The sequence below is a fragment of the Argiope bruennichi genome, chromosome 3 (assembly GCF_947563725.1).
Source record: "Argiope bruennichi chromosome 3, qqArgBrue1.1, whole genome shotgun sequence".
In the NCBI taxonomy this organism is placed as follows: domain Eukaryota; kingdom Metazoa; phylum Arthropoda; class Arachnida; order Araneae; family Araneidae; genus Argiope; species Argiope bruennichi.
In genome coordinates, this window is record NC_079153.1 from 443,943 (window position 1) to 464,780 (window position 20,838).

At 32.5% G+C, this 20,838-nt stretch overlaps 1 protein-coding gene across 5 annotated transcripts in view; it reads right to left on the reverse strand.

Moving 5' to 3' along the window:
* The window catches only part of LOC129963496 (protein spitz-like), a 145,780-nt gene that overhangs the window by 74,475 nt on the left and 50,467 nt on the right, over nt 1–20,838 (reverse strand). For 2 of the 5 annotated variants that reach the window (XM_056077918.1, XM_056077914.1), the window contains exon 3: nt 2,248–2,348. The exons of 1 other annotated variant lie outside the window; for it this stretch is intronic. Coding sequence is in view for 1 of the 4 variants with exons in the window: in XM_056077915.1 (XP_055933890.1) it covers nt 13,202–13,250 (49 nt within the window). In the remaining 3 variants the exon portion in view is untranslated. Of the gene's footprint in view, nt 1–2,247; nt 2,349–13,201; nt 13,282–20,838 lie in introns of those variants that run through there. 2 more of the 5 variants (XM_056077919.1, XM_056077915.1) reach the window with 2 other exon arrangements.

Consider the following 20,838-nt stretch of genomic DNA (forward strand, 5'->3'; position numbering starts at 1 on the left):
CTCAAAATTTGATGAAAATATATAAATTTGGTATATAGATTATACATTAAATTTCATCCGTCAAGCTCAAGGCCATTTTTATTTATGAAAAAAAAAAAAAAAAAAGGCTGTATACAGACAAATTGATATAGTTATGAGGGGCACATTGATAGGTCCAAGATTAATAATGAAATGAGATGTGTTGGACACATCTTCAAAAATATAGTTTAATTTCGCAAACTTTATTTTATCTTAAATTAGCATAACATAATTTCTGAAATAGAGCTGACCGCAATGGTATGTATAATATATATATATATATATATATATATATATATATATATATATATATATATATATATATATATATATATATATATATATATATATATATAAAGCTAATATCCCTGCAAACTATCTTTCACTAGTTGTTGTCCAATCCTTTATTTTTCATTTCATGTCAGATATTACGAAATTGATTCAAATCCAAGTTTGTTAGAAAATTTAACATATGTAATGCAAAATATTTGGTCAGCATATTGTATAAAATAAATATCGTACTTAATTCATGCATAGCAGGTAAATGGATACTTTTCTAATGAACAGTCGAAGAGGAAGACAGACACGATATAGGCAGTGGCTAAGAACGCTAAATTATTCCGTAACCTTGCTCGTGGAATTTATCGCCGAAGACGACAGAAACCATCATTGCGTAGTGACCAGAGAGACCTTCACTCGCAAAGGACAGGCGCCCTATAAACACCTCTGTGCCGCAGCCTACATCAACAGAAACGGGCATACCCACGCCACGCTTTGAGTTGTGGGATGAATATATGAATATCGTTTCGCTCACGCGCCGGATATTTCGCATTTGTCACGCTCACTTTTTTTTTTTTTTCATAACATCCAATGAGTTATTTAGAACTGATATTTCCTTTTAACGGTCAAAACTAAAGATAATTTAATAATTTTCCTCATCAGGCGGCACAAAAACGACTTCTCACTAAAAGTTTCCGATTAGTCTATAATTCATTACAGAACACTTGAAAAAAAAAAAAAATCCGATCCCGAAGAATCCCCCTTATTTTGCTCTGTTCAAGAGAATAATAGGAATTCAATTCATAATCCGTCGAAAATATGTTCTGCGTAGGTCAAAGGTAAAGAGAGCAGAACGTCTAGGATTTGATCCACTCAAATATTCTAAGCTGCTCGAAAGCATCTGGTTATAATTAACATCTGCAGAGGGCACCGGAATCTTTTTTGGAAATATTATGGACAAACAAAACATGTTCTGTCATTTTGGTATGAAAATAATATTCTAAAATTTAATTGCCGTAATCCAAAAATGCTTTGAATTATGTCATTCGTATGGGTAAGAACGCAAAAGATCAACGGTCGGATTTAGTAAAGATGAAAAACAACCATTCTAGCAGTGAAATAATATTACACATTTTAATCCTATTTGAGATTTATCGCCTTTACAAGCAAAAGGAGGGGACATTTCCCATAGAGAGATTTTATTCAAAATTTGATTCATAAAATCTACAAATTTGAAATAAAAACTATCATTCTATATTTCGTTCAGCTCCGAAGATCATTCCCAGATCTGCAGACATATTTCGATATGCATTTTTGGAATACTCGAGGCACGTGATTATGAAGTTTTCGTCAACGGGAAAGTCATTTCAGTGCATGTTCAACGGAGGCAAACAAAAAAGTTTTTTATCGGAAAAAATCCGGAATCCAATTAACTTCTGAAATGAAATCATAAATTTCATTTCACAGGGATTGCTTTGTTTGCCGATGCACTCGTTCACCTTTCAGATACCTTTTTGTTTTTTTAGATTTTAATTCAATTTCTCCAAAAAATTGGAAAAATGAGAGGTCGGTTCTGCCCAAAACTAAATCATGCCTCTACCTGGTGTTCTCCAGCTACACCATTCTTTACAAGTTTCATGAAGTTCTGATTGTTTTGAATGCAATTAACAGTTATCTGTTGTATTCAAAAACGGTAGAACAGCTGGGAAATGACTTTTCAAAGCTTCAACACTATACAAAATTTAGATGAGCTCGTGCTCAAATTTTGCCAAGAAACGCTCCGTTAATATATTTTGTTTCCCACTCAGATGTTTGGAACTATTTAAAACAACTGGTTGGATGTTTTTCATTACCAAAAATGGAAGGTAGAGCATTCACAAAGAGTTATAATTCAAATATAAAATGAGAATGAAATATCCAATAAATCTGTACCAAAGAAATATAGCATACCTTCTAAAAGGAACTGCCAAAAGCAAACACATACTAACGAAAATCGGACGATAAAGTTTCTCACCAGTTCACGCCTTATCGCCCGGAATCCTAATATGAATCTGAAAGCAAAAAATCTTTCGATAAGCAAGATATTCACAAAACGGAGAGATAAAGACAAAACACACGCATATGCTGAACAAACAAAATGAGATATATAAAACAACGATTCTCAACTACAGGGGCATGCACAACAATATCAGATTCATCCTGAAATACAGATTTCAATAGTAAAAATTCAGCGATTCGATTGGCATGTCAGACACGTCATTGTAATACAGTTATTATTATTTATTTATTTTGAGATGAGTTTGAAATAAAAAAAGTCGTCAGCCCATAATCGCAACAAATGGCCGTTCCATTTAGCAACAGGAAAAGCATCGTGACGTCACAGCGCACTCACTTGCCTTTATCATGCGAAATGAACTATTGCTTACTTAATACCAAGCAGTTAATAATTCATAACAGCTCACTGAAAACACGGTCAAGTATGCCGACGATTCATTTCTTGTATCTCCGAATTAGATACCTATTGCTGTTACAATCCCATAAAGGACACTCGAGAAATGAAAGCGTTTTCAGGCGATTTTTGCGTTTTAAATCACTTGATTCATTCTTTCATTTTCATTACCTTCAATGAATCGCAGATTTAAAGAGTAAAAACTCAGCAATTTGATTCGCATGTAAAACACTCATTGTAAGCGAGGAGGTTAAGTTTCAAAAGCCACATTTATCAAGATTAAGAAGGGAAAAAAAAAAGCACGATTTTTTTTTATAAAAAAATACAAAATTAATACAAAGCATAATATTGACAGCGAACTAGCAACCACATTTTGTTAAATGAATGCGATTTGATGCTAATATTATTTTGGAAACTTCGCCGGATCTTTTTAACGGATGCTTTCAAAGTATTCCTTTATGCAATGACAGATCATCACTTTTAAAACAATGAAATTCTGAACCTTTTTCAGCTGTATAATCCGAATCAAGAGCTTTAAAAGATCGCCTATTTCCAGAATTCCTCATAATTTTCTCAAAATGGTATACTTATATAAATGACAAAATTATCTGTGCTTTTAGCAAACGTTCATCTGAATCAAAAAGCAATGGGGGGGGGACGACATTTAGGGACGGAAGATTCAGAAAATGACCGTCGAATTTGTTTGGTCAAACAAAAGTCCACAAAAAAAAACTAAACGATTCTTATTAGAGACGGCCTCGATGAGATGAAGAAAACGTCCCCTGCACTGGTACTTTACTTCCCAAACTCACGCATCACATGAACGTGATTGAGTTTCCCACATCACAAATCGATTTAACGAGCGTTCAGATTAAAGAAATGACAAGAATCGCTATCTGACAAATTTCAAAACATTATCATACATGAAATGAATCCCCTTTGATGTACAGAGACTTCGAAAACAATTTGGTAAATGATACAGAAAATATTGCCGCCGGACAACAGATATTTTCTAACGGTTATATATAAAAATTATGTATCATTTTATATAATAATTACTGTAAATATATATTTACAAAGATATATATATAATTATTTTTCTCCTATTTTGTATGATGGCAAGTTGTCGTTTATTTTCGAAAAAAGTTTTAATTTACGCAATATATATAAGCAATTTAAAAGTAAAGAACGCACATGTATTAAATATGATTATATTAATACACACATTTTAAAAAAAACTGCTGCAACGGATACTTTTGCTCAAAACAATCTGAATTTTAATATCATTCTTTCACTGAAGTATTTTCTTTAATTCTTCAGTTACGCAGCTTCGGCAATATTTCAAGGATATCGGTATTTACGAAGCTCCACTACTACGCAAAAACAACTCATTTCTTAGGGATATATTTAAACTCCAGCGATGACGAATGCCCAGAGAACCCGAACTGTTCTTAATAGTGACCGACCTTCGCGAAGGTCTGCTGCAGTGACCCCACCGAGAAACGGTCACATCCTACATTTGCGGTTTCGCATACCCACGCTCCAGTCCTCGATAGAGACGGATGAATGCGTAATGAAGCCCGCCATCGGATGCCCCGCTTCCGACTCGATAGCGCGGCTCTCTTTATCGAGGTGAGCTATTAGAACCGTCGACTAAAAAGTTATTAAAGCTCTTCCAGACGCATGCAACGAAGCGAATAGCTCCATATGCAAATACAGTTCGATGATGTGTTGGTTGTTTAAATCAATATATAGGAGCAGAACCAGAAAAATTGTAAGAAGTAACTGAAACACGAATTTCTATGATGTCTAAGACAGTGGTTTGACTCCCAAAGCACCTTAAGACAATTCGACTTATTAAAAGAATATCCTTTTTATATATTTCATTCCTAGTAAGGCACAAATCACGACTTTTTAAACAGTGTATTTTGTGATAAAATTGATAACATAATGAGATCTAGGATTAACGGCAAAATGATAAAAATAACAAAGAGTAGTTTTACTTTTTAGCGCAGAGGGCACAGAAAGATATCTTCGACGAAAAAAAAATGAATGAATATTAATGATTTTTTAAAAAAATAACTGTCTGTTTGACTTAACAGCATACTTCGTTCCAAATACGGTTGCAAATAATCACAAATATTTCACACACAGTTTATTCATTCTTTACATACTGTGATAAAAAATTGGTGCGCGCTGCATGGAATCAGTATTTTCATTAAAGAAATCAGTGAAAAGATGCTTCAGCAACTTGGAATACTGTTATCAAGGGTTACTGCTAGTCGTACGTAAATTGTTAATTTTATTTCCAGCTGGAGAGGTTATGATCCGTTCTTGAAAATTAGATTATTTAAAAATAGGAATCGTTGCGGGCGAAAGATATTCGCATTTAAGGAAAATATATATTTAATATACGAAATTCGAAAAGAAAATACTTATTCAGAATTGAATGATGCATTCATAATACATGCTTTTCACAATTCATTTTTTTAAACCTTTTTTTTGTATTTATTTTTCATTCTTATTAATTTATTTTGATTATGAAAAAGTCAAAGATTCTCGTAGTGAGTATAATAGTAAGAATGTTCAGAAGTAGTAGTGAATAGATTTATTATTAATAAAATTTTTTTGTCAGTTTCTCTTATTCAGTTTAGTTTACGACTCTCTGAAATTAGTAGCTATTTCCCTAATCTTTAACCTTCATTTTTTTTTTTTTTTTTTTTTTTTTTTGCTGATTGATGGGATTTGATTTAGGGTTTATACAAAAACCGACACTTTGAAAAACCGGTTTTCCAATTCGATATTTCCAAAAAAACCGGTTTTAGCCGGTTTTCGAATTTTTGTCAAAAAAAATTGAATAGCGAAAAATAAAATATTTTTCCCTATTCTATTATTTTATTTTATTTTAATTTATATAAAATAACAAAAAACGAAATCAATATCAAAGTCAAAATATAAGAAAACAAAATTAAAGATTACATATACATATTACTTACACAAAATAACGAAAACTCAAACAAAAATTTCAAATAATATTTATATTATTTTCACTAACTTTAATTTCTCCTAAGAAAACAGAACTTTAAAAAACATAAAATATCCGGTGGCTAAGTCTCGTTCTTATTTTGGACAAAATATTGCCTGAAATTGAAAATATTCGTTCACTAGTTACTGAGTTTGGCATCCAATTACAAATCTAAGTTTTTTGTTCTTTTATTCGTTTGTTCAAATAACGAAAATTCAGCTTTCAGTGTCTTTGGATTTGTAAGTTTTTCTTCAGGGTCTTCAAGAAACTAAACAATTATATTATTTCCGACAATTATTTTATGTACTGATTTCAAATGATTATGTAGATTGCTCGTAGTTGATCCTTTGCAGCTCAACATTTTATTACAATGATTTCAGATTGTCTTGTTTGTCCTGAACTTTTTGAAACTATCCCAAACTTCCAACTTACACCTTTTTATCTAAAAATGAAATTAAAGTTATTGAATAAATATTTTTGACGTTTACTTTACAATTATATTATTTCAACTATTAATATTAATGCAATTTAAAATAATCTAATCTACACATTTTGTAGGAATTAAAAAAAAACACTTCTTAATCTAATTACGATGCTTGCTAAAGACATAATTTATGTTAAAACATTGCGAAAGAAAATATGGAATATTTTAACACCCTGTGTTTTATTTAAAATTCCATTAAACAGAAGCCAGAACTTCTTATTTTACACTAATTTTTGATGGAAGAAATTTATATAATAAAATTTAAATTTTAAAATGGAAAATAGAAAATATAAACATAAAAATTAAGCATACTTAATATTTACGTTATTTTTACCAAATATAACGACTTTATATTTTTGTTCCCAGTTTTCACGTTCACAATATTAAGCAAACCTGTCGTGACTCGAGACGGATCGGATTCTTAGAACACATATCGACAATTCCATTTCATTAAAGGGTAAGACGCGGAATGATGAGCACATTTGACCTTGGATTTCTCGCATTAGATACTTTTTTAGTTCTATTTTTTTTCACGTGTATGTGAGTGTTATGTCATTTCTGACAGCATTTTATTTTAACTGAATATTTCGTATTGATATGGCTAGTTCAAGTGGTGTAAAAAAGCTTTCAGGAGTGGTACGAAGAAAATGTTATATGATATCATTAAATACTGTGATCAAGAAGCCTAAAACGGGGAATTATTTATTCCTTTCACACTTTTTTCGAGACGAGCCAGTCAAATTGCTGACGTTTCTATTAGCACCGACTTCATACCGATAAACAAATCATCCAACGAGAAGCAAGAGATGAACTTTATCAAACTTTGTTTCACCTAGAAAAAAAAAGGTGAAAAGGGATGTTCATGAAAAAAAATAATAATAATAATAATAACGAATTCGAGCCGCAACTGTGCAGTGTACAAGCACTGGCCAACACAATTTGCAACGTTGAAAAAATGTGTTTGCTGCCCGTTGCATAGAATAAATAGCAAATCAAATAAGTTCAAAATTAATTTTTACATAATAATATGAATTCTTAAAAACGATTTTCTTAATTCAAACTCGGTTTTCGAATGTGACAAATTTACTTTAAAAAACCGGTTTTTTAAATGCGGGTTTGAAAACCGACAAACCCTAATTTTATTTAAGTCGGATATCACATTGCGTCTAGTTTTATCAAATATTACTTGAATGGTTCCTTTGGATTATGGCGATATATCTTCCTTTGTTTATTAATCAAAAAATATTTCTAAACGTCCATGACTCAAACTTATCAGATAAGATGTTTGCACACGAAACTGAAATAGCGATTTGAATTCGGGATTTTTCAAGATAATTCAATACGTCGAGATTTTAGAGTGGTAGAAGGGAATATTGATTTCTTCGTACCACATTATTTTATTTCTGGAGATTAAAAGTTGAAGATAAGTATTTTTTTACACGCAACAAATTTATTCTAAAATTCGTGTCCTGGCCTAGTTAAATGAATAGTTTTAATTGAATTTGTTACGTAGTATTTCTCGATGTGTGTTTTATAAGCCGTCGTTAAAATTGCTGCAATTTTTTTAACTATTTAACTTACTTTTGTTTCATATTTTAATAATTTTAAAATTTTAATCATCTCAGAAAAAATACGATAAGTCCTTTTAGACTTAAACTTTTACTTTACTTAAAAGAATACGATAAGAATTTTTTTTTTTTTTTTTTTTTTTTTTACTTGAACAGTTTTATTTAAAAGTAAATAAAACATCTTCAAAATACGTGTGCAAATTATTAAGTCGCGAATTATAAAAAATCTGTAATTTTTAAAATTCTGTTTTTACAACAGTTGTTGTTTTGAAACAGATATTGTTACGAACCTGTGATACGGCTTCCCAGCATAGCTGGTTCCATAGGATGTCCCAGAGCTTGGCGGCAAACTTGGCGACGAATTTGGCGACTTTGGTTTATTACCGACACATCGAGAATTTTCCCGATCCGTCCAGTAGGAACGGAGATACGCCTCGAATGTTCTTGATTGGTCAAGAGGCTTCTAGCCCCGCCTACTAAGACCTATAAAAGGAGCTGCAGCTGGCGGGGAGTGGTGGTGAATTGGGTTGCGAACCAGTGGAGTCGAAGAGTAGTCGGAATCGACAGAAAGAACTGGCCTTCCAAAGATAAGCGGAGCAGCGACGGAGTCAAGTGAGTGCTAAATTAAGTTGTGCGCTATGGTCTGCATTAGAGTCTGTTGTGTGCTGTTGTCTGCACGTCTCGGCTGAAGATAATTGTGAGTTGTATATAGTTGCCGTCTTTGTGTTGTCCTCTGTGTCTTCGTTTAAATAAACGTCGTTGTTTCATTTTCTACTGCCGCCTGCTGATTGAGTGTTCTCCACACCATATAACTCCCACTATCCAAACGAACTCCGGAAATTTCGTAACAATATTAAAACGATCTATATTATTACAGCTAAATTTTTGTTACAATCTTTCTCTTATTGAATTTCTTCAGTTAATTTCATTTTGCAGCTGAATCTTCAGTAATCTGTCAAGCTACTAAATGTCCCTACTGAAACCTAACAATCACAAATTAATATTGTCTATTGAAATTTTTCTTCAAAAAACTAATTTTTAATAAACAGGTTCTGCGAATTCTTTGTCAATTATTGAGCAGTTCTAACATATATTAACCTGCTTTACTGGCATTAGAGCATGTCCTTTTTTTAAAAAAAAATTATTATTATTATTATTATTATTTTTATATGCAAGGATTTTTTTCTTAACTTAATATTTAGCTCGTGCATTTCTGTTCAAAAAACTTTTGAATTTGATTTTCCCCTTTTATTTTCTATACATCAGGCACAAGATACTACTTCCTTCTCATCAATGAATGACTTTCTTTTATTCACTGTGATAAATTTTAAACCGAAGTTTCCAATCTATTTTTCAAGTATTACACAAACAAGCAAAAAGCTAAGCTAATTGAAAATACCCTTTTGTTAATCTTGTTTATACATCATTCTGTTTTTACTTAACAAAAAACACAAAATGCCTAAAATACCATTTTTCTTAAAAAACATCGTATAATGACAAACATGTAAATTTTGGCATTTTATTAGTAGCTTCTGCTGTGAATTTATTCACAAAGCATGATCATTGACATTCTTTTCTGTGATAATACCTGAAATATGAATTCAGTGCAAGAAATTTTCAAATGTCACCTATCCATGAATAGGAATTCAGCTTACTAAAGGAATGACATTCAGGAACTTCAAAAATGTGATGGAAATAATAATAATTCCCCTCCCCCTTCACTGATGAAAGAGTCATGAAAAGGCAACACAATAAATTCGACAAGAAAAAGGGTTGTCTCCAGAAAATCGCCTGCCCGGAACGGGTGCAATATGCGCCATTTGCTGTGGGAGGGATGGGGAAAGGGAGTGCTTTATAATGACTGTGCAAACGAGTGGCACGTGACAAACCTTGGGGGGAGGGAGAAAATTAAGTATCAAAGCACGACATGTGGGGTGTCTTGCGTGACATCTGCTGCCCGCCCCATATCCTAAAAAAACGAAGAGTGGCGAGAGCTCCCCCTTCTCTGCCACAAAAAATGACTCGACTCATAATTAAGGAAATGGTTGAATATCGGTCGAAATACAGAAAACAGTGTGGTGAGCACTCAGAACGATAATAAGCCGGTTTCTAGTCGAATTGCTTGAATAATGAGAGACGGTGAAGGCATCCGCTTTCAGCGCGGATCGGAAGAGTGAATTTAAATTGCGTTGCTTCAGCGCGTGTTTCCGTATATCTCACAAGTTTAGGTTTCTGTAAGTTCATTTATAATGAGCCTACTTTTCTACCACTAAATCAATCGCAGATAATTTATATCTATAGGCGAGTCCTAAGGACCATTACTAACCACTCCCGTAGGAGGCAAGTCCTGCCATCGGCAGGAGGTAGCTCAACCCCACGCCGTTACTCTATCCATGATAAGAAATTTCTCATCTCAGTGGGATTTGGACCAGTATAAAGTATTAAAAATTGAACGAGATTTTAATGTGATTGATTTTTCTCGTCATATTTTCCGAAAATATAATTGCACAAAAAATATTTTACATCATTTTACAATTTAAAAAAAAGCTTTTTCATTATATCCATTTTTTTTCTCGCACCATTTGAATTTGAATTTCGATGATTTATTAATATTATGTTTCATTTCGTTATATTAACAAACCATTTTAAAGCAACACTAGTGCTATCTTAGGATGGACCTTGTCATTTTGAGACCCGATCAGATGATCAAGAAGACAATTCATCTGGCACCCCTTCTCCTCTACATCAGCGGGAGGACATTTCATCCCAACGGATTTAAAGAGTTCCAGACTAGCTTCTACGGCGATTCAAGATTATCCAGTGGGTTCTGTTTTTAATAACATTATGATGTCAAAGGATATGACTCCATCGGGAAGGTTCATGTGTTTCATAAAATAAACAGCAATAAGGTTATCGAAATAATGGTTTTAATGTCTATTGATTGAGTGTTCGTAAATACTTCACTGGAGGAATTGTGAAAGTCAAGAATACGAGAATCAATTAAAAGGAAACAAAATGAATGTTCCGAGTGTGAACTGTTTAGTCGCATAGGACAAGTAGCATAAAATAAAAAAAATAAAAAATAAAAAAACCGACGCGTACAAAAGAACATGATGTCAGAGCATAAACCTTATTCGATTTTATATATATCTTGTATTTGGAAAAATCATGGTTCTGATCTTCCCAAAAGTACTTATCCATCGAATTTTGAGACCTGCCGTCGGATTTAGGGGTCATTTATTATCAATCTATCTTAATCAGAGACGCCGGCAACAGAATCGAAATCAACGGAAGATCTGAGTTTAAAAGGATCTGTTGAGACTGCCAGAAGAATCGAGGTGCAATAACCATGAGCGTATTTAATACTCAGTTGTATACAAAGATGAAATACATAATTTAAAAGATGGAATGCTCAAGGTTTTTATTGAAAAATGGGATAATTAAATGACTGAATCCAAAGCTCATGAACAGCATGCTTTTATTCTTAGCTATGAACTACAAGGAAAATAACAAATTTTTGAGACTGAATCCAATTTAATATAGAAATTGACACATAATCCGTTCATTAATTTTGAGAACTAAAATGTACCCTATTTTGATCTTGGAAATATATATGTTTTAGAGCAAATTTAATGAACCGGAATCTGTCTCGTTCTTCTTACACACATTCAAGAAAGGCGAATCGGAATCGAGCAACAGGCTTCGAAAAGCATTGCTTTCACCCAGGCAAGCCCCCCCCCCTCTTTTCTTCTTTTTTCGTTCATTCATTCATTAGAAATTGGACGAAAAATGCACATTTCTTTTAAAGAATACTGTTCACATCGCAGCGAGACGGAATGCAATCACGAGACGTTTCCATTATAAGAAATTACTCATTTGCAACTTCCCGAAAAGGTACTTTTTTATACCACAAGAGAGGGGAGGGACGGAAATGACGGATCGTGTGACATCTGCCGGATGCTAGTGTGTTCGTCACCCGTTTCTTGCCGATATGACACGCGTTGACCACCCCCGTGCCCCCCTTTAGCGCCATTCTTTGGCAGCCCCCGAGGAAACTAGGGAAGCGAAAAAACACGACATCGGTTGGGAGCCTATTTTTAGGCACCAAAGTCTTACCGATGGAGGGCAGAAGCACTCGAAAAAGATATCAAAAGAAGGGGGAGGGAGATATCAGAATGATGTCGAAAGCGTGCTTCAAAATAGATACTCGATTCTTAATCATGGAAACTAAATAGCTGCGATTTGATGGAGAGTATCCGAATGTTGAGCAAGAAAAGATTAAAAAAAAAAGGGGGGGGGTAGCCATTCTTGGAACCGCAGCAAAAATAATAATTGAAAATTGGGCAATACCTGAATTATTACGCATAGGAGTAATGTGAAATTAAAAATATTTTCGCATAATTAATTACTTTTATTCTGCGCATATTTAATTTCAATTTCTGATTCACATACATCTGGTGCTTTTGAATACTTTTTGAGGGAAAACAGATGCACGATGCTCTTCGAATCGAAATTATAATTCAACACAGAATTTCTTCTCACTGCACAATTCAAAAATTACTTCCTGCCCCACTTATCCGAAGGCTCATTCCTTCTGCTTCCATTTCCAACTTTAAAAAGAAGGGAACCTCTTCGAGAAGTTATGAGCTTCGAGTGAAAATGAATTATCATTTCACAGATAAAAGACATCTCAGTAACGTGAAAGAGAAAATCTAAATATCCCACTTTAGCCTAGAGTTCATCCCTTTACTGTTACTCATAACTGAACCTCTGGAATGAACGATTCATTCATTTCATTTTTTCCCCCGAGCCCCTATGCGGTTCGAAAAGATGGCGATGACAACGCACTGTTTCCGAGATGCAGCGGGACACGTCGTTTTCATCAGTTTAGTTACATTATTTGTTGGTCTTAAATAATCCAAAGTTTCTACGGAGTATAAGTTTAAAGAGCTGAGCGTCGACCACGGTTTAAAATAATGAAGCTAAAAAACGGGACATTATCTTCATAACTTTGCGTAATTCTTGATGCATTTTTTTTTTTCTCTCTCTATCTTGCTCTCCTCTTTTAAGCGGAGAAGCCTACAAGACGACTTTACAATGCATGGCCAATTGTAATATATAAAGTACAATAAAATCCATAATATTTTTAGAATTTGTCAAACTTTTATTAAAACTGCGATATGCATCAGGGGACATATTTTTGATTTTAAAAATTATAAATCTTATAATACGATATTTTCTTTACTAAAGATGAGTATCAATTTGTATGCAGATGATGCTGAATAAGTATTTAATTTTAAATTATGGAAACTATTTACTTTAGGAAGTGATATTTTGCGCTCGGCGTGCATCTCTTTCTTATGTTCGCATTGACTTACTTTTCTTGCCTCCGTTTGAGCGAGTGATTTGTGTCTTGCTTTTAGGCATTGTTAAATCACTATACTGAAGCAAATGAAACCTGGTAAAAAAAATAGTCATTATTACAAAAGATAATTTTTAAAAAAAATAACGACAAAGTAATTAAAGATAACATTAATTTTAATGCACTTCATTTCTTTTTTTCTTTAAGAAATAACAACTGAAAGAAATATTGTGCAAAAATGGAATTCATATCATGTCAAAATTTTGAATTTTAAGACGATATTGAATATTTCTTGTAAGATCATTTGCATCGAGTTTCTTGTAGAAAAATATAAAATTTTGCTTATTTTCTAATTGAAAAAAAAAATCACTGCTTTTTACGCTTACAAAAACCAAACACTGTTCTTCTCTTATCTTAAATTATATTCGATAAATAAAAATTCGGTCGAAATCGGTTGCGACGTTTGGAGATATGGAACCATGCACGCACAAATTCTGTTTTACTTACATACTTTGCCCCAAAAGATATTTGTAGACTCTACTAAAATGTTTGTTTTAGTAGAACAGAAGGCCATACAAACGGTAATAACAAATATGTTCATTTAAACGATTGCTTGCATTCAACGAAATATTTAGAGAAAGAAATTGTATTTCAATTACATAGAATGGAACTAGTGCGCGTTCCCACACACAAAGTACTCTGCACAATGTTCTTAACAGTTTAAAGGTTTCCTGTTTTTCAGTATGATATCGTCAATACGTTTTTCCATTCATAACATCTCTGATTTCAGGTGTTATCGTGTACTTCCGATGGCTGCCTTCAAGGCATTTACTGAATAAAATTGTCATCCGCTCTCATTTATCTTGCGCGATATAACATATTCTCACACATTCGAAGCTGGATTTAGATCAGTGCTCATTGATGGCTACTTAAGAACAATAATATTATTCGAGTTTAAGGAAGTATTTTTCGTAGCAGTGGAGATATGGATGAAAACATTATCATCCTGATATTCCAATAACGTTCCCTCGTACTTTCTGCAAATGGCAGAAAGTACGAGATTTTGAAGATTTAAGATGATTTCCTAGCGTTAAATCCACGTTTCATTGTAGGATATATCAGCCGCCTTTGGCGACCAACTAGTTCGACAGGTGTAATGCTCGCTAAAATTTTTAGTTAAATAATAAATAGCTTGGTCTCTTAATAGCTTTTTCAGAGAAGTATTTTTAAGTTTCAAATTACGATAGAAACATAAATCATATTATTATAGAAACGTTACAATATTTTGATCATTGTACCATTTATCTCACTCATTTGCAGTGGAAAATCAGAAATGGAAGAGATAAAACTTTAGTAAATGCGAAAACGTTTTTGCTGAAATCAAACATATTTTTTAAAAATATGACTACAGAAAATCGAATTCTTCATCATTGTCATCTTATGTGCATCACAGAACATTCTTTAAATAATTTATGCAATATTTCAAAGAATTTTCAATAAAAAAATTCTCTGTTTCATCATAAAATTCACTTTTATCTTCAAAAAGATTTAAATGCTGTACTAAGACTTCAAAAATATTTTCAAAAGTCCATTTATCGCTGTACTTCTGCAAACATTTACGAAATCTAAATTCTGTACAGTCCTTCGATCCTATAAATCATTCAATAAAATTATCTCGACAATATAATATTTCAATCTTCTATGATGAAGCCTGACCGAGTAGAAAGCTCTGAACTATCAAAGCTTTATTTTAGGACAATCAACAACTTCATTATTTTAGACAATCCGTCTTCGGGAAAGTGCAAGAGCTGATGGGCATATTTTCTTCAAGACGATTCATGAAGAGCGCATTCTTATAGAATAGAGACATTCAAATTTTCATAACTTAATCAGTTTTCATTGCAAAAGAGTGAGACTTTTTTTATATACGTATAATATTAGCGTCCCAAGAATACTTTATTAAATACGACACACAAAATAGAGGATCTGTATAAAAATTTTAATTTAGTATTTCATCAGAACATTTATTGATTCATATAATTATTTATTTCATTTAGATCTTTTTTTTTATTATTATACACGCCAATTAATAAAGATTTAGAAATAAGCTGTTGGGCCCTGATTAGAGTTGATATCCTGTATATACTAAAACATTTATGCTTTAAATAAAGCTAAATCATTGAATTAATAATATAGCTATTTAAAAAAACAAGCAATTTTTTCTTGTCTTTAATTTCTTAAAGAAAACATCAGATTTCATATTTATTCCACTTCATTCAAATGCCTGCTGAACATCAACACTAGTTTCCAGTAAGAATTAATTTAGTCTTACAATTGGAAATTTTTATCAACGTGATAGTAAAGGGCTGATAAAAGAAAATTAATTTTTTATATGCACTCATAACGTGCTCGTGCAAGTTAAATTAGATTCTTATTTCCTGCGAAACAAATTATTGGAAAATATAATTAAATATTTTTAAAAATTCATTCAGAATAGAAATTTTATTTATTAGCTAAAACTTTAATATCATTTGAACTTTAATATGATGTAAAAATCAATTTTGTTCTGAAATATTTTCGGTAATTATGCTAAAAATTTGCAAAATTTCCTTTAATTTTTAATTAAAATTTTAAAATTTAAAAAAAATTGCCCCGAGCTGCACATTTCCGCTCAAAAGAGTACATATGTATATATGTAACAGCAGGACAAATGACCTGGCCTGTAGAGAGTCAACATAATCCTCTTTATTACAATCATTGATGTCATTTCTTACGGAAGCTTTCAGCGTGCATCCTATAAACAGATTCGATCATTCGTCTATGATCAATATTCTTGAACATTTGCAACCGGAAAGCCTTTGTAATTTAGCGAAACGACATTTTTAGACTTGAAGCGTTCTTTATATCACTGCGAATTTCCGTCACATGTGGCCTATTCCAACGAGATTTTGGCTCATATGGCGTCTTCCGAGTTAATACATCATGCAAATCCTACTTTTAGAAATATTTATAAATTTCAAAATTTCTTTAACAGTCTTACTGAATAATTTCAAGTGCAAAATTTTGTTCGCTTTTTCAGCAGTGAGCTACGAAGCTCTGACATCTTAAAACGCAGAATAAACGACCCCTTCCGTTTTCTTACAATGTACTTATTAAGACTCCGAACCGAAGTCATGATTACAGTAAATAATCATCTTGGATGAAATTTTATTTCTCTATAAACTTTTGGGACAGTTCATACATAGTTAAAATTACTTTTATTTACATTAAGATAATGCAAAAAAAAAAAAAAAAAAAAAAATCAATTGACTTTTCCACTTCAAATTCTGACACTTTCACTCGAGTCAACACAAATTATAAATCACACATTAAACTGCTACAGTAAAAGCTATAAATTCATTTATAAAGCTAACGATGTTCGAGAGTTTCAGTTAAATTAGTTTGCTGACGATACAGGAGAGTTCGGGAATTCTTTTTAATCACTTTTATAGACTCTAGTTGTACAGATGCTGCGATTGCGTCAGAAAAGCGCAGGGCCAAAAAATACCTTTTGGCGCTTTCTTTTGCTTGGTCTTTGTGTTCTTTCCGTTTTAATTTTCGTTCAGCTGTGCAATGATAAGAGGAAAAGCATCCCTTCTCATAAACTGACACATAAGAAAGCATAAGGTGTCTCTAACGATACATCTCATCAATAAATACTAAAATAATCGATTTAAAAATTTGGTACGCTCATTTGTTCACATTTCGCATAAACTTCCCAGCTGATTAAAAGAAAACAATTCAGTAATTTGAGTAAAAGTAACCAAGTATTAATTTTTAAGCTGAAATTAAACGTCGTCAACATCTCTGTATTTCTCCTATTCAAAACCATTTCTAAGAACAACCTTAAATGTATAGTTCGACTAAGAAAGCAATATCTTTTTTCTAAACAATGTTAAGCAAAGCGCACGATGTCTGAAGTATCGGAAGGAATACGTCTCTAACGTTTAAAATTGCAATCTATATTGATTCGTCGCGGGCCAAATTTTAAATCACTTTCCTCTATTTGCATATCTATAACTTATCAAACAGAGATTGCCGCTTAAAGTTTTTCTAATGAAACTTAAACTGCTTAATACTGCTGAACGACAGAAGAAGCACATTCTCAACATCCTAAACTTTTCGCTTCGTCTGATGCCATGAAAAAAAAAATGGGAATCTTAAAGCTCACTCGTGAGCAAACTCAAGAGAAATCTACAGCAAGAAAGATAAACAGCGTGACCAGCCACTAAATTGACTCGCAGGTGGCTCAATGGTCCACAAAGTGTCAGAGACCGTCACCGACCGCCGGTCATCTATGGCGACGGTGATCAGCGGCTTGTGGCTAAGCCCGACCACAGACAATAGGAACGGACAGGCCGACGCCCAACGCCACTTTCCTTCGTGTTCAGAACTGCTTTATAAAAAATAAAATTAAAAAAAGAACCTGTTTGACGCGTGGCATTTTAATAAACCTTGTCTTAAGGATCTTTAAGAAAGAGAGAACGGCTCGCGATGACGTTGGGCGGGTTTCTCTTCCAAGAGCGTTGCCACTGTACAGGACGTTTTACAATTTTCTTACAGAAAAGACATTACCTTTAGAACGAACTTTGCAAACTAAAGAAATAGTATGTAATAGTAAATACAGTTATGAATTGGCATCAGTACCAAAATACATAACTGGAAAAAATTTTCCAAAATTAATTATTTCCTGTTTAATAATTTATAATCCAGGGTTTAGAGTTGTATAGCAAATAACAAACATTAAAATAGAGTTTTCAGTAGTAAATACAAAATTCATAAAACCGCAGTGTTTTCAGATTGTTCCGTTCGTGTAGCTAAGGATGACGCTCTGACGGACGCTTTTCGGAAAGATAAAGAGAGAATTTCAACGGTTACAGTTTCATTAACTGAGTCTTAATTTTTAACCGTTTTTGATGTAATATTAGGAGCAAAAGTATATCATACAGCCATTATTGAATTGGAAAAGAAGTTCGAATAGTTCTTTCTCTCTCTCGTAGATGGATTAAAAGCCTATAAATAGTGTAACAGCTCAAAAAACGTTATGCAGTTCAATCGACAACGACTGTCACTTAAAAAATAATACTAAATGCCTCCCTCTTCAAAAAAAAAAAAGGGGGGGGCGATGATAAAATGTTACATTGACAGTTGTGTAGTGATGATGATCTGAATGTACATTTTTTAAGTTCTTAAAGGTATATAAATAAAATTGAAATGCCATTTTTTTAAAATGCAGAATAGATTTAAACAGAAGCTACAAAATAGATTTTCCTCAAATTTTGAATATAGATATCATGAAATGCAAGGAATATTTTAAGGCGAATCCAAGACATCTATTTAAATAGTTAATTTCTTACGTATTAAAAACCTCTTCTACTGCGTACGCGCAGTATTGCGCTAGTTAACAAAAAGACGGCATTCAAGATTTGTTTAGTAAACTGAATCTAAAATAGATAAAACATGCAAAAGTGATTTATTTAAATAAAATTTATTTTACTTTAATGATATTGCAAAATGGCCTTTGACTTGTAAAAATATTTTGAATCATTCTTTTACTTAAAAATTGATTTAAAACTTGCCTAATTGCTCTTAAAAGTGGATGGGAATGAAATTTGCTGCTTCCTATTCCATATTACAAACACATGTTTAAGTTGCCGCTGTCTGCTTAGCCAAATTTTGTATAACTCATCAAAAATAATATCTAATTATAAAAATAAGCTCTCTGAGGTTTTTAAAAATCATTTGGAAGGATCCGTACATTTTTCGAGAAACTGTATGATATTAAAATTCTTCCGTGCAATACATTTTCTACTTTAAACAAAGAAAATTGCACAGAATAAAAAGTATATGCATATTATAATATTTCAGATAAAAGAATCTTTTACATAAAATTTATATATTTCAAAGTATTTGCTCAGTGCGCTTTAAGATTCCCCTCTCATCGCGACCCAATAGCTGAATTCTAAATTATTACGGATGAAAACAGTGGCCGCTGCTTCTAGTGATCTTTATCCATATGCATACAAAATTCGCCGGTTCCTTGCGGTGTGAGCGATTTCGATGGCCGAAAGCCAGCTGCGCAGATTTTCATTTCGCTTCCTCTGCTGAATGATCCCTCTCCGTGCAGTGCCTTCTTTCGTGCCGTGTCAATTTCAGGATAAGCAAGAAAGCAAGATGCGAGAGAGCCGGCAGAGAGTTACGGGAATGGTGAAAATTAATTACTAGCTTAACAAAATAATCAAGGATTAAAATGCAAATTTTGAAAGTTAGAGGATGTTCTTTAATTAAAACGACAGAACCAAAGAAAGAAGAAGGATTAAGAAAATAAAATAAAAGACTAATTAAAAAAAATTTCTAAGCTGTAGCAGTATTTCCTCACACAAAATGTTCGGAAAAAAAAATCAAAGTTTAATAGCACAACAATGAAAATTTTCAATTTGAAAACAATCCCTTAAGATATTTCTGAAGACTACGAAAATAGCAATAAAATTCGTCTAAAATCACTTTTTTCAGTGTTTCATAACTCGGTCAGTTTTAATAGCGGAAGAACAGCGTTTCATTGTTTCGTTCAATATGTTCCAACGTTATGAATACTTCATTGAAAAACTAGGACTAGGGGCCAGTGCAAAAAGTTAGCTTTCGCAAGTTTTTGAGAAATATATATATATATTGTTTAAATCAATATAAGGTTTTTTTTTTTTTTTTTTTTTTCAAAAGTAGTTGGGTCACGAAAACAGCGGACACAGAAAATTAAAAGAACCTGCGCTTTATTAAGAATATGTGATGAGCGCCAGCGAAATCAAAATTATAATGGCGATTTTTACTGAGAAAACGAAGCAACAAATTTAATATTTTTAATAAAAATCAAATCGCCTGGAGAGCTAAAGCCATTAAAAATCGAAACAAGTAGATGCAAAGCAAAACTCAACAAAAAAGAAAGAGTGAGAGACAGAGAAATTGTACAGATGTTGCAATTAGAATTTAAAAAATAATTCTTATACCACTTGATTTTTTAAAAAAAAATCTGAATTCTTACAAAATCAATAAAGAAATAAAAAATTATCTCCACGGGTCAGCGAAAAGTTTTAAACTCCCCAGGGAAACATTTAATTAAAAATCACTGGGAAAAGTGTTTTGATTGTACTCGCTTTAAATTAAAAGAGAAATAAGTGAATAATGACCTCAACAAGTTTCAAAACGATGCAGGAATTCGATCATCTGTTTTAGGATTTTTAATTTCAATTATGACCATTTAAAAAAAATTAGAACATCTTTCTTTTTAGTAGTGAAATGAATCTTTTCTATTACAATCAGAAAAAGAAAATATTTTTCTGCGTTAAAATTTAAAATTTGAACTTCAACACACATTAAGTCACATTACAAATATTATCCAGCTATATATATTTTATGCTTATAAGTGCGACATTTTTTTTTTTTTTTTTTAAAAATCTGCGGGCTTAGAATCTTTTATACCAATCAGGGCGTATCTCGGTTCCTAGTGGATGGATCGTGAAAATTCTTGAAGTTTCGAGTATTATCCATTTTGTCGCCAAATGGTCGCCACGGTCTGTGATCGCTGGCTAGGCATCCGGCAACATCCAATACGGATGACAG